General features: G+C 35.7%; 1 protein-coding gene across 27 annotated transcripts in view; it reads right to left on the bottom strand.

The window, feature by feature from the left end:
* Positions 1 to 14,569, bottom strand: part of Ppfia2 (PTPRF interacting protein alpha 2) — a 513,258-nt gene that overhangs the window by 9,081 nt on the left and 489,608 nt on the right. For 14 of the 27 annotated variants that reach the window (XM_060377984.1, XM_060377986.1, XM_060377995.1 and 11 more), the window contains 5 exons: positions 14,114 to 14,143; positions 12,404 to 12,597; positions 9,030 to 9,127; positions 1,883 to 2,058; positions 355 to 423 (listed from right to left, as the gene is read on the bottom strand). In XM_060377984.1, the coding sequence (XP_060233967.1) occupies positions 355 to 423; positions 1,883 to 2,058; positions 9,030 to 9,127; positions 12,404 to 12,597; positions 14,114 to 14,143 (567 nt within the window). The remainder of the gene's footprint in view (positions 1 to 354; positions 424 to 1,882; positions 2,059 to 9,029; positions 9,128 to 12,403; positions 12,598 to 14,113; positions 14,144 to 14,569) is intronic. The other 13 variants (XM_060377987.1, XM_060377988.1, XM_060377997.1 and 10 more) reach the window with 2 other exon arrangements.

Raw genomic sequence — 14,569 nt, 5'->3', positions numbered from 1 at the left:
ATTTTCCCTATCCCTTTCCCCTACAACCTCCCCACCCAATGCCCTAACCCTCAAATTTTTGGCCTCTGTTTTACTTTTGAGACTTTATATTCCTTTCCCTTACTCCTTTGAAAACTTCCCTAAGACCCCTACCTGCACTCTTCCAAATTCATGGCTTCTTTTTCTCATTTATTTTATTGAATGCCAATAGGGATATCCATATGTATTCCTACATATACACTGCCTGGTCTGTATGACAGTACTTGTATCTACAAGTTTAAGTTTGGCCATATGGTCAACTGGACAACCAATCAGTGTGCTCTTCTCTGTGGGAGGCCATGGTAAGGTACATCTGAATGTGAGGTCGCAACTTACCTCATCCAGTCGTCGCTCAGTGCCCAGGGCCAAGAGGTTATTGTACTCGCGTTCAAGAATCTGCCTTGCCTGTTGATGTAAGATCAAGCTACCGTCACTGGCTACAGTTTATTAGAAATACATAAGGGTTTTACATATCTGAAGATGTGTTATAAGATATGTTTCAGTTACAGAGTCTTTAGGTTTTATTGTCTTCTTTCTTTCTTTCTTTCTTTCTTTCTTTCTTTCTTTCTTTCTTTCTTTCTTTCTTTCTCCAGTCTGAAGATTTTATTTCAAATGCTTATTTTATTCCCACTAAGTATTTTATGTAAACTTTAAAATGTTAAACACAAAATAAAGTTGAGTTACATTGGATTTTTATCAAGCTTAACAGGTACTTCACAAACTTGAAATTTAATATTTTTGGTGTTTTTTGTGTGTTTGTGTGCTTGATTGCTTGCTTGGTTTCTTTGGGATAAAGTGTTATTATGAACACAAAAGGCTGGGAAAACATTACCCCTGGCTGGCTTTGCATGATCCTCATGCCTCAGCCACCAAAGTGATGGACTCACAGGCATGCAGCACCATTTCCAGTTTAAACTTGACACATTTAAGGATTCCTGTACTCTAGCATTAAAAAACATTGTAATGTTATTTTAATGGGATGTACAGCAGATTGGAGGTACTTTAACTTGTATGGAACTCTGCTGATATTTAGAGATCATTTTAAAACTCAGTTAACACGTAAGTATAACTGAAAGGACAAAGAGAAGGACTGCTGCTCAGAGAGGCAGAGAGTGAAGGCCGTATATATTGGGGAAGCATTATGTTCAGGTAGGGGACTACACCATAAGCTCCAATTTCTGCCTTCCTAGTTTTGAGTCAACTCATCACCTTAAAATTAAAATTCCAGTGTCAGAAATAACTCATAAATATATTAAAAGGAACTAGCCAGCGACACAGAGACATATGCATATGATCTCAGGCAATGGTCAAATCGAGCTTACAAAATTTGGATGTGGGATTGTGGTTAACTGAGTAGAGAGAACAGGGACTGAAAGAAAGGCTACCCAGCAGGCACAAGGTGGGAGTTAGTACAGTTGCAGGTAACAATAATAAACTTTGCATTACTGAAGGTAGAAGAACTATTCTAATTTCTTTGTGGCAGATTTTGTCTCTAGCCCTGGCTGGCCCAGAACTCATTGTCTATACCAGGCTTGCCTCAAAGTCAAGATCTGCCTGCCTCTTTTTGTTGAGTACAAGGATTAAGGTGTGTGCCATCATGCTTGGCTATTTTAAACGTTTTTACCATAACGAAATGAAAAAGTCTGAGGAGCTACATATGTCTAAATGAACTGAAACAGTACTGTGCTCAGCATACACGTATATATACATGACACTATCTCTTTTTTATTTTTTATATGTTTTTCTGTACTAATTAAGACATTAAATAGAAACAAAACCACATTTGCAGCCCTGTATTTTTCCAAAGGTTTCATTCGTTGTTGAGCAGGACCTAGGGAAGAGCAGGACAGAGGGGCCTCCTTGCCTGGGTGCTCTGCATTGGGATCTGCAGTAGTAAGGCCAAGCTGCTGTAGTCGAAGTTCTCGTCCAGGGCTATAAGCGAGCCGTGCACTCCACTCTCGAGGATGTTATTTGCGTATTCTCGAAGTCCAATCGCCTGTATCCAGCGAATAACTCTATCATTGCTCCATACTAAAACGTCTAGGAAAAAAAGATGGATCCTGTGAAGATACAACGCTTCCTTCGCATGATGACCTAAATTCTAGCTGAAACGGGCCACAGGCTTCTGGCCAAGTCACAGTTATGCTGATCTCCCTGCTTCTTAGAGCTCCTGGACCTGGATCCTTTCTTTTACATGAACAGGCTGTTCAGCCTGCCTGAAATCAATCTCATTAGTTGGCATCTTTAGGACGCTTATTATTACTGAAAAGATAGCGTTCCTATCATATGAACACTATGCAAGAGTTGCTTGCTAGTTTTAAATAGGAACCGTGGGATCTAGCTGAAGTTGAGATTTTTGCCACCAGATGGGGATAGCTCTCCTTCCGTCCCCCCATCTCTAGCCATCCTTCCTCCTTCCTTTCTTTTTCCTTCCTCTCTCCCTCCTTACCTCACTCCATCCTATAACCTGTCCTTCTCCCTTCCCCTCAGTATTATGCTTCTAAAGCTGATTTTCATTTGAAATGGTTATTAACTACTACTTCAGTATTGAATATGATTAGATGCCTGTTTTCCTCCTGAAATTACACATAAAACAGAACAGCAGCATAATACAGAAAAGTACATTGACATTTTGGTATTGTTAAGCCATTTTTTCCCCCAACAATTTATGAGTGAAAAACTGAAATGTACATTGACACAGGTTTATTTTTCTTTGTTTAAAAGGAGTTTTCATGAAGTACAAAATATTTAAACATTTACTTCCTAAACATAAGACCTTCAGAAAAAAAAGGTCATCTGTGCCTGTTAAAGGCAAAACCTGAAAAAACATTATTTTCATTGATTCTATCATATCTTTTAATTCTGAATCAGCAGGATGATGCATACAGACTATATAATCATATGTAGACCATAATGCTCGGTACAACAAAAAATTAAAGAATTAAAAATTAAGAAAAAATAAAAGACATTCTCTACTTGAAAAAGATCTGAATGTTTCCTAGTGCGAAACTGAAATCTGCATTTCAGTAAATAGTTTTCTTTCTCAGTAAAATTTATATTAAATATATGTATATATATATATATTTAATGTTTTGCAAAACTTTTACTAACAAGTTTTATTTCACTTATGTGTTCTTATCATGTGCTTCCTCATGCATAATATTTAAACAAAATGATACCAGTGTCCCACACAGGAGCATTACCCTCAGCCATGGGTCTCTCTCTGACAGTGATATAGGGTAGCCCTGATTTACGCTTTTATATATATATCCATTACTTCTAATGTTTACATATAATGGTGTGTTCTCTAGATACACCACGTCAATTTTATTTTTTATTTCTGTTTGAATACATTAGTGAGACTATCTCTATTTCATATTATTACTCGGATATTTCAGTTTAAACCTACCATCATTATATTTGTCTTAGCTTTCAGTTTTTCTTTACCTTTTTATTACATATTTTAAATTTTTTATGCTAACTCCTTATTAGTTCTAGTTTATATTATTCTGCCATAAGTCACACTTGAAACTTGACTTACTAAGAATGTAAATATCTTCTATATCTTGGCCGTTATATAGATAACTTATAGATAATTTAAAGGTCTTCAAATCTTTTAAGTTCTTTTGCTCCACTACAGTAATTGAAGTGTTTCAGTTGTTGTTTGTTGTATCTCTGTGTATAATCTAAGCCCTCTAGACATGATTGCTTGTGGGGATAATAATAATTTTCCTGATACATTCTTCAGATATATATCCATGCTGCAACTTGTTTTATCTTCATAGTTTTTTCTTCTGTCTGAGTTTGTGATTCTAATATTTATTCTCCACTTCAACTTTGAGATTCTGTTTTCTTAAAACTGTATTGACTCTGGCTTTAGTGTTAGAGAGCTTGAAGAATCCTAACTATGGATTACCTGCTCTGCGTAAGTGTGAACATCCACCACTAGTTCACTTAATTTTACTAAATGCATCATTTTCAGACTAATTTTCTTCAGAAAATGACAAGAAATGTCAAGTTTTCAGGCTCCCAATGTGTAGGTGTAAATGTGGACAAACACAGTTGTTCATGTTTGGTAATCTAAGACATACTAGCTCATTTCCGCAAATATATATCATGCAAAATCTCCATCAGACATGTAGTTAAGACTATCAATAAAATAACACATTTATGGCATTAAGACCAACTCTAATCATAAATTTTCTTATTCAGAACAGTCTCATGGCAATTATAACATTATAAATATCTTCCATAGCAAAATTATACCCTAGAATTTATGCTCTTGACCCAAACAACAAATGGCTGGAGAACAATGTCAACTGTTTCTTAGCAACAAATTAAAAGTTAGTACATTCTCGACACATTCCTCACATCAGAAACCTTTTCTCTAAGGTGTAGGTTAATTGGCATTTCTGATAATGACAGAGAAGTCCAGTCAGAATTGTGAACTGTTTCTCTAAATGCCATCAGATCAATTGTCGGAAGCAGGGGCTATTTATGATCCCACTCACAGCCACTTATCTTATGTGGTTGTTTGTATGTAATCACCGTGAATCAGTACAACTTTTTCTCAGGGCTCCAGTCTAAGCAGCAACTGCCAAATAATAATAGAACATTTGCTACTGGGCCAAATGTGTAATTCTCCTGTTTTCACATTGATCTATTGTAAAAACGTTCCTGTAATGTGACCAAGCATAATGAAATCTAACTGGGAAAAATACTTCAGACAGAACATTAAAAGTGGGATCCCATGGACAAAATCTCCTTATTAAACAAAACATCTTTTGTTATGTCAAGCATACATTTCTTTCTCAGTCCATTAGTTCTTGGATGGTCTGTCCTCAGTCCATTAGTTCTTGGATTTTAATTCATAATACACTTAAAACAACCTACCATTTCCTGGGGTCGAAAAATAAAAAAACGATTTAAAAAAAAAATTGTTTCAAACAGAGAAATACATTCTTGTTTCTTTGTAGCCAGCTAAATGAAGTCTTAGAAGAAATCAATAGTGTGTTTATCTATTCACTAATGAACAATGTATGGAAAAATACTTAAATATTCATCTTCATTAGCATTTAGGTACTGCTTTCTAGAAGTAATAAATATAATGTTCAAATTTGCTAGAGATAAATTTTTTGAAGTTGACAAAAATAAGTATAAGGAAAACCTGAAACAGGTAATTTTAAATAAAAATACAACAGTGTTAAACTTTAATATGGGAAGAGAGAGGTATATAACACATGCCAATTTCTTATGTAAAAAAAAAAAAGATCCCAAGGGAAATTAAGATGAAAAGGGAGTTGTACCAACTTTGAGTGGTTAATGTAGCATAGACAGTTCCACTCAATATGATGAAATGCTTGCAAGTGTCAATTCATGGGTCATTGGAAATGGAAATGTAACTGATAAATACTTTCATATCTGTGATGGATATTTTATGACAATAAAGCTAAGTTCATCTCAGAGGATATAACCTCAATTTAAAAATGTCTCCATATTATCAAGTTGTAGACAGCCCTAGAAGGCATTTTCTTATTGATTGATGGGGGAGAGCTGGGCCCATTGTTGAGTCATACTATACTTGGACCAGTGATCCTGGGTTCTATAAAAAAGCAGACTAAGCAAGACATGAGGAGCAAGTCAATAAGCAGCACTCCTTCCTGGTCTCTGCACCAGCTCTTATCTCCAGGTTCCTAACCTGTTTGAATCCCTGTCCTGGTTTCCTTCGATATGAACATTGATATCAATATTCTAAGTCAAATAAGTTCTTTCCTATCCAACTTGGTTTTGGTCATGGTGTTTTGTCATAGCAATAGAAACCCTAACATAGAAAATATCTAAATCCAACCCTCCTCCTTGCTGGTGGGAATGTAAACTGGTACAACCACTTTGGAAGTCCATCTGGCGCTTTCTCAAACAATTAGGAATAGACCTAGCTATACCACTGCTAGGTATATACCCAAAATTTGCTCAAGTACACAACAAGGACATTTGCTCAATCGTGTTTGCAGCAGCTTTATTTGTAATAGCCAGAACCTGGAAACAACCCAGATGTCCATCAATGGAGGAATGGATACAGAAATTGTGGTACTTTTACACAATGGAATACTACTCAGCAATCAAAAATGAGGAAATCATGAAATTTGCAGGCAAATGGTGGGATCTAGAAAAGATCATTCTGAGTGAAGTATCCCAGAAGGAGAAAGATAAACATGGTATAGACTCGCTTATATAGACCTATAAGACATGATAAACATAATGAAATCTACACACCTAAAGAAGATAATCAAGAAAGTGGACACGGGAGAAGATTATCAATCCTCACTTAGAAAAACAAATGGGATGTGAATTGAATGTATGACAGGAGTCTACCGAAGGCATCTGAAAGACTCTACCTAACAATGTTTCAAAGCAGATACTAAGACTCATAACCAAACCTTTGGCCGAGTACAGGGAATCATATGAAAGAAGGGGAGTTAGTATGATGTGGAAAAGATAAGAGCTCCACAAGAACCAAATATATCTGGGCACAGGGTCTTTTCTGAGACTGACATTCAACCAAAGACCATGTATGAATATAACTTAGAACCTCTGCTCGGATGTAGCCTGTGGTAGCTCAGTAACCAATTGGTTTCCCATAGTAAGGGGAACAAGGACTATTTCTGACAGGAAATCAATGGCAGGCTCTTTGACCTCCCAACCCCCCAAGGGAGGATCAGTCCTGTTAGGTAACAGAGGAGGACTTTGCAGCCAGTCCTGAAGATACCTGATAAATCATATGAAAGGGGAGGAGGTCCTCCCTAATCAGTGGACTTGGAAAGGGGCAGGGAGAAGATGAGGGAGGGTTGATGGGATTGGGAGGGAATGAGGGAGTGGGATACAGAGTTAACAAAATGTAACTAAAATAAAAATTAAATTAAAAAATATCCTATCATGACAAAAATCAAATTATCTTTGAACACATGAGTACATAAAACCCTGCTCTCTTCCATTTTTTTTAAACAGTACCAGCCAAGCATGTTGGTATCTGGCTATCATCCCCAGTCTTCAAAAGACTGAAGCAGGAAAATGAGACGTTCATGCAGGGCTGGAGCAATTTAAAAAGTCCTTGCTTCAAACCAGAAGCAGTTGATTGAAGAAAGGGAAAAGGAAGGGGGCCTACCACAGATATCTCCTGAAAAACTCCACCAAGCAGGAAATTGAAGCAGATGCAGAGACCCACAGCCAAACTTTGGTCAGAGCTCAGCGAGTCTTATGGGAGAAGGTAGAGAGAAGACCTCAGAGGGGACAGGAGCTCCACAAGGAGACCGACAAAGCCAACACATCTGGGCCCAGGGAGCTCAACTGAGACTGATGCATCAACCAAGGACCATTCATGGAGAGGATCTAGATCCCCTTCTCAGATGTAGCCCATAGGCAGCTCAATCTCCAAGTAAGTCCACTAATAGGGGAGCAGTAGCAGTCTCTGACATGAACTCAGTTCCCTACTCTTTGATCACTTCTCCCTGGCTGGGTGGCCTTAGCAGGCCAGGGAGGAAGAGGATCCAGGCAGTCCTGCTAAGACTTGATAGGCTAGGGTCAGATAGTAGGGTAGGAGGACTACCTGTTTTTAATGCACTAGGGGAAGGGAGGGGAAAGAAGGAGGGAGGAGGACCTGGAGGAGATGAGGGAGGGGGCTACAATCATGATACAAAGTGAGTAAATTATAAATAATAATAATAATAATAAGAAGAAGAAGAAGAATAAAAAGAAAATATCTAAATCCTTCCTCAAAAACATTTAGACAAAATTAACGTTTTCACACTTAACAAAATATAGGCAGATTGACATTATTTACTAAAAAACAAAGGTTTGTAAATATGTTACATCCAATAACTTGCTTTTCATTAACAATAAGAAAGATCTAATGGTCTCTAACACATGAAAATCTAACAAATTTGTTTTTAAATCATGTTTTCACCTCTATATTATGGCAATCAGGTAGTTTGATATAACAGTTTGATATATATCCCCAAACTTTCCTGTGTTGTATGCTTGATATGATATACTGAACTTAGCATGGAACCCTTAAGCAAAAACTAATAAGAGGTCATTAGGTCAATCATGGGTACTTCCCTTCAAGGGAAATAACCTAACTCTTGTGGTCCTTCCACTAATTTTCATAAGTGGGTTGCTATACAAGACCAAGTCCAGTAAGATCCAGAATATTATCTGACAGTGTAAATGTTTATTAGCCCTCTTTGCTTCCCCCATTGTTAGCCACCATGAGGTTATGAGGACAAGGAGATGCCTACAAAAGTCTCTGCTGTGCTGTGTGGATTTTTAACTTCGCAAACTGGGAGCTTTATCATTTTTGAAAGTTAGCAGCTTACCTTGGATATTTTGTTACAGTAACTCAACAGTGAATAATCGAATGGCTACTTGGTAGATATAGTACATTCTGAGTGCATATGAGACATCGACTCTTTGCACACAGAATGATTGGGGCAGTTAGCCTGGCATCCTAACACAATTCTGAAATGAAGTTATGAATGCACGGGTGAACTTCAGATGAAAAGTATTTATAGAATTTCTGCATATTTTGAAATGTATTTTATAACTATGAAAAGTAATTCTGAGCACTGAAATTAAATTCAAATGCTACAAACCAAGATGAACTAAGCTAGAAACAACATGCCATGTTTTCTGAATTGTAATGACAACATACCTTTAAAAATTGACAAAAATGTCTCAAGAGCCATTTTTTAAAAAAAAAAAAAAGGTAGAATAATAGGTTCAGAGAAATAAATCTACTTCTAGAAATTCAAGAGTATATATCTAAAATGATTGAGCCTAAGGTATGTCAATATTCTTTTCAGTGTTATAATTAGGGACAAAACAGCAATGATACTTGGAACAAAATGTGTAAAACTTTCTGATGATGATTGTATCATATATATCATCTTATGTTTAAGAATTTAGATGTAAAAATATCCACAGTAAGGACATCCATTACTAAAAGAGGACATTACCTTTGATTTCGTGTTGGCTTGCTTCTCGTCTTCTCTCTAGTTCTTTTCTATCATAATTCAATCTTTTCAAGCACATAATTCCATACTGTAAACTTGTCCTAATTTCATAAAAGAGAAAAAACATTAAATTGCATTAGCAGATGAAGAATGGTCTGTTAATAATTATGGTAAATCCTATGTTATTTCTATACAAGTATATTTATCAATTACATTCATAATTACATCCTATAGTTGTTATCCTAAGAATAAAATTATTCTAAGAATAAACTGTTTCAAAAATATTTGAAGAATTTGATATTCATAATTTTGAAAATCATTATACATTGTTAATTATACATATGTATACATATGCAAAATTATATATAGTTATCCAGACAGTTGTGCATCTGTCTTAAACTTGGCATTTTTTTGCAGTAAATTTTAGCAAATTAACATTTTATTACTTCACAAAGAACTTAATGTCTCTCTTTAGAGACAGAAATAAATTTGTAGAAAATCAATGATTCTTTGGTTGATAAAAATACATAAAATTAAGTAGTAAGGCAGAGCTCCAAATAAGAACAAATAGCCAACAAGATAAGAGACAAACAAGTGTGTAAAAAAGAACAAGTCTGAATTTACTGAGACTGCAAAAGTCTTCTGTGAAAAACAAAACTTCATAGCACTAACATGGCTAGGATACAAGAAAGGTTGGGCTATTGGGGGGATAGGAACATTATTTATAGCACTTAAGTACTGTGGATGAACTTTAGAGGTGTGGTGATACTGAGGCACACTATGTAGAGTTGAGGCACACTAGATATCGAGGTACACTACATAGAGTTGAAATTCAGCCTAGGAATTAAGAAGTAAATACAGTTGTATATCAGAAATCCGGATATGCCAAAGCAAGGCTTGCATTTCATGGGTGAGATGTATTCTTGGGGAATTTTCAGAGGAGGAAGGGATGTTAATAAAAACACATGTTTTTTTTTTTTTTTGCATTGTTTGGGGAGTAATGTTCTTATAGAAAATAGGATGTAGGAAAATGATGATCCTAGGAAAGAGAAAAATAAAAAGGTCTCATAACATAAGTTATGAAAAAACCCCTCATAGATGTCCAAAGAAAAGAAATAATAAGATTCTATTTAGTAATGATAGATTGATTAATATTAGAAATAAAGAAACAGGAAGAGTATGATAGAAAAAAAAAAAAGGCTTCCAAGATCAAAAGTGATGATCATTGACTACTGTTCATTGCCCAAATGTTTAGCAGTAGATATATTTTCAGACATAAAACCAGACAGTCTTTACATAAATACTGGATGCATTTCTATAATATACGTTTTAATAGCAACAAATGTGGCATAAACATCTGAAACCTTAGAATAAAAGAACATGGACATACGTCTCTCTAAATGCATACTCCCATAGCCCAAAATGTTACTATATCTGGGGCTGAGACCTTTAGGAGGCAAACAACATAAACAATATCAAGTATGCCCTAAGCTATTCTTTTTCTTTTTCATTTATTTATCATCATTAAATACAATTTATTCACTTTGTATCCCTGCTGTAGCCCCCTTCCTCATCTCCTGCTGGCCCCACCTACCACTCGGGTGGACTTCCCACCCTAGTCCACTGATAGAGGAGGTCCTCTTCCCCTAGCCTATCAGGTCTCATCAGGACAATCTGGATCCTCTTTCTCTGTGGCCTAGTAAGTCCACTTCGCCAGGAGGAGTCATCAAAGAGCAGGCAACCTAGTTCATGCCAGTGACTTCCCCGGCTCCTCTTACTAGGGAACCCCCATAGAGGCTTCTTATAAGAAGAAATAATTGGAAAATCACAGAGAATAAGAGGGTGGACTTGTAGAAGAAGGATCATACACAGAGACACACAAGGAGAATGGGAGGCCTCCAAAGAAAAACAGACCTATCCATACCTCGATCTTACCCTTTGTCACCTAAAGTAGAGGCCACAAGACTACAACCTAGGATATAAAAAGCAGTATAACTATAAGCCTTTTGAAACCTGATAGACGATAAAAAAAGTTTGTTCCTTCTTTCCATATATTCACAGCTTCTAAACAAAACATTTGGTAGTAGTTTCTCAGAACCAATATGCTAATAATCAAAAATGTTAACAGTTATGTAAAAGCCCAAAGCACAAAGAATATGTGCTTTGTAGAAGATGTACTTCATAGAAGAATTTCTTCTTATTTATTTTTTCTAGTATGTCTTTAAGTTACATTGTTTACAATCACATAGCTTTGTATTCTGAAAATATGAATATTCAGTTATTCTTCATAAAACTTCTCTTTTGTTCATAGATTTTTTTTTCATTTTATTTTGTGTGTGAGTGTTTTTCTTGCATGCATATGTGTGCATCATATACATGCTTGATACCCAGGGAGGTCAGAAAGGGCATCAGACCACCTGAGCTGGACTGACTGATGGTTGTAAGCCACCATAAGTGCTGGGAATTGAATCTGGGTCTTCTGCAAGAGCAAGTGTTTTTAATCACAAAGCAGCTCTCTACCCCATAAATAATTTTCTTATGTAAAATTAAAAAAAAAAATCTCTCAGTGTATCAAAGCAGATACTAAGACTCATAACCAAACCTTCAGCAGAGTGCAGGGAATCATATGAAAGAAGGGGGAGTTAATATGACCTGGAGAGGACAGGAGCTCCACAAGGACCAAATGTGTCTGGGCACAGAGGTCTTTTATGAGACTGTTTCTCCAGCCAAGGACCATGTATGGATATAACCTAGAACCTCTGTTCGGGTGTAGCCCATGGTAGCTCAGTACCCAAGTGGGTATACTAGTAATGGGAACAGGGACTATGTCTCACATGAACTCAATGGCTGGCCCTTTGACCTCTCCCCCACCTCCCCCGAGGGAGGAGCAGCCCTGCTAGGCCACAGAGGAGGACTTTGCAGCCAGGCCTGAAGATACCTGATAAATCAGGGTCAGATGAAAGGGGAGGAGGTCCTCCCCAATCAGTGGACTTGGAAAGGGGCAGGGAGGAGATGAGGGAGGGAGAGTGGCTTTGGGAGGGAATGAAGGAGGGGGATACAGCTGGGACACAAAGTTAATAAACTGTAACTAATATTAAAAAAATTAAAAAATTAAAAAAATCCAATCAAGAAAAAACAAAATTATGCACTATGAGAATAACTCTTACATGGACCTTTGCATAAATTTCAGGCATATAGGAAAAATATAGCTCTCATTAGAAATTCACTGTGCTGCCTGAACACTTGTTCCAAGTAGACGACACATGCCTTTTGAACACTAAATATTTTATTTCTACTGCCCTTCTTTTCTTTTTCAATGTTTGTTAGCTGCATATTGTTTATGGTTTCACTTTTGTCATTCTTTGCTGAAAACCTACCGATGGAAGCTATCCACCATTTTTAAATGGACACGAAGATCCTTTTTTGTGAGGTGATCTAACATCCTTGCATCAACCAAGCATTCCATGAAGTAACTTCTGTACTGAGGTAACCCCAGGCTGGGAAGCCATTCGTTTCCAATCCATTCATGGTTCATATCTCCATAAGCCAGGGTCTGTAGAAAGACCGGACACTGGAATTGTTTTATAGCAGTCAAGTTTCTTAACCAATAGGATGAAATGGTAAATGGAGAGTATTAGCAATTATTGTAACTGAAATTTCATTAATATGATACATATGTCAACAAAGAAGAGATAATATTTAACCTACATGTATTTTATTTAATTTAGCACAAAATAAAGTCTGCATAATTTGCTAGACCATACAAAAATAATTACCTTCATTTGTATTTTAAGAAAATAGATTTTGTGCAAATATGTGTTTTATTAATGAAAAGCATGTAGCTAGATATACGGTTTTCCATCTCAATACTGGTAGAATTTTTGTTTTTAAAGTACTATGCAATTTCCCTCTTATCAATGGTCCTATTGTCATTGCCCCTGTATTATAGGAAAGCCTGATATGATACAGAAATCTCAGTAAACAAATAGAGAAAAAATAGTGAGGGTGAAAGACAGCATGCTAACAGTTAAGCCAGCATTATGTTTCCAAGAAGAGTATATATCTGGCATTCCATTAGTTCCCTTGAAGAATCCTTAACCAGAATCAGTCAATTTAGATTATGCCTGTAAAGAAGACATGACGAAAACTGAGACAGATAAGCTAATTCTTATATTTTTTGAGTGTGATGTAAGGATTGATCTTGCCACATAATGTTCAAAACAGGTAAAAGAATTGTCATATCCAGTATCATTACAAACCCAATTTTTATAAAAGGATCATTCATTTTTGAGACTGTCAATTTAAAAGATGTTTATTTAAATTATTTAAAGGATATTAATTTTAGAGTTATCTACCTAATTCCTATTTGTGCTATGAATTCACAGTTCTAATTATAATATGTAAATATAGGAAAATATGAATGTTCATTTTTTTAATTATGAAATTTGTTTCAGTTTCAAAATTAATTATAATCCTTTGCTAGAGCATGCTTAAATAAAGATTCTTATAAAGGTACTAAATTTTATTTACTTTCTCAAATTTATTCTTCCGGTTACTCGCCTTGAAGAAATACTGAATAAGATTTGCACTATTTTTGGTGCACACAACTTATTTAATATAAATTTCTGTCTCGTGATCAGTTTAATAATTGTGACTGAACCTGTCTCACACTTGCTCTGCTAACACCTTTTGTTTTCCCACAAACCCCCAAATGTGGCACGTGATACCATAAAGCAAATGGAACACCAAAAAAGTATTTGTACATTTCCCCAGAGATCCAACGGGAAAGAATACACATCTTGGTTACACATCTACAGAGGAATTTCAGATAAACGTAAGTTGTAGGTCCATCCTTGAGGAAGAAAGAAAATTACCCTGTTATATATACCAATTATGAAATGATAATCATCATAGTTATAAAATACGGTATGTAAAAATGCACATATAATATTAGGTTTAATACTAATTTAATTATATATGGCATTCTCATTACTAAGGTAAGTGATGACTTCAAATATCACGATCTACAATTGTTTCCTCATTTGTATCTGAATAGTTTACTACATCTTAAAGCATGAGTTTCCTACCTGGGCCCAGCTTCCTTCCTCAGATTCTTTCTGGGTTAGCAGCAGGAAGTGATTAATAAAGCAGGCAAACATAAATTAATTTCAATTGAATACTGGAATAAATTCTACCAGAAGCATGACTTTAATTTAGTATGTTAATTATCATGACATAAGCAGACATGCATAGTATTATACCCATTCACTCTCCCAGATACAAAGAACACAACACAATTTAATTAACTCTAATTTCAATATACATAAAACACATGGGAGTTTATGAGTTTTGTAAAAAAACTTATGTTGTCATTTTCAAATGTATATAAAATTTTAAATTTATTACAAACTTATGGTTATGTATTATAGAATACATAAAGTTTACATAATAAAAATTAATGAAGTGAAGAAAATAACCATATCTTTTTGTAACAGCTTATGGGTAAACAAACCCAAAAACAACCAAAAAAGAAGAAAGTATGT

The sequence above is a fragment of the Meriones unguiculatus genome, chromosome 2 (assembly GCF_030254825.1).
Source record: "Meriones unguiculatus strain TT.TT164.6M chromosome 2, Bangor_MerUng_6.1, whole genome shotgun sequence".
In the NCBI taxonomy this organism is placed as follows: Eukaryota; Metazoa; Chordata; class Mammalia; order Rodentia; family Muridae; genus Meriones; species Meriones unguiculatus.
The sequence above is the reverse complement of the archived record's forward strand: the minus strand, read 5'-3'. Positions and strand labels throughout refer to the sequence as shown.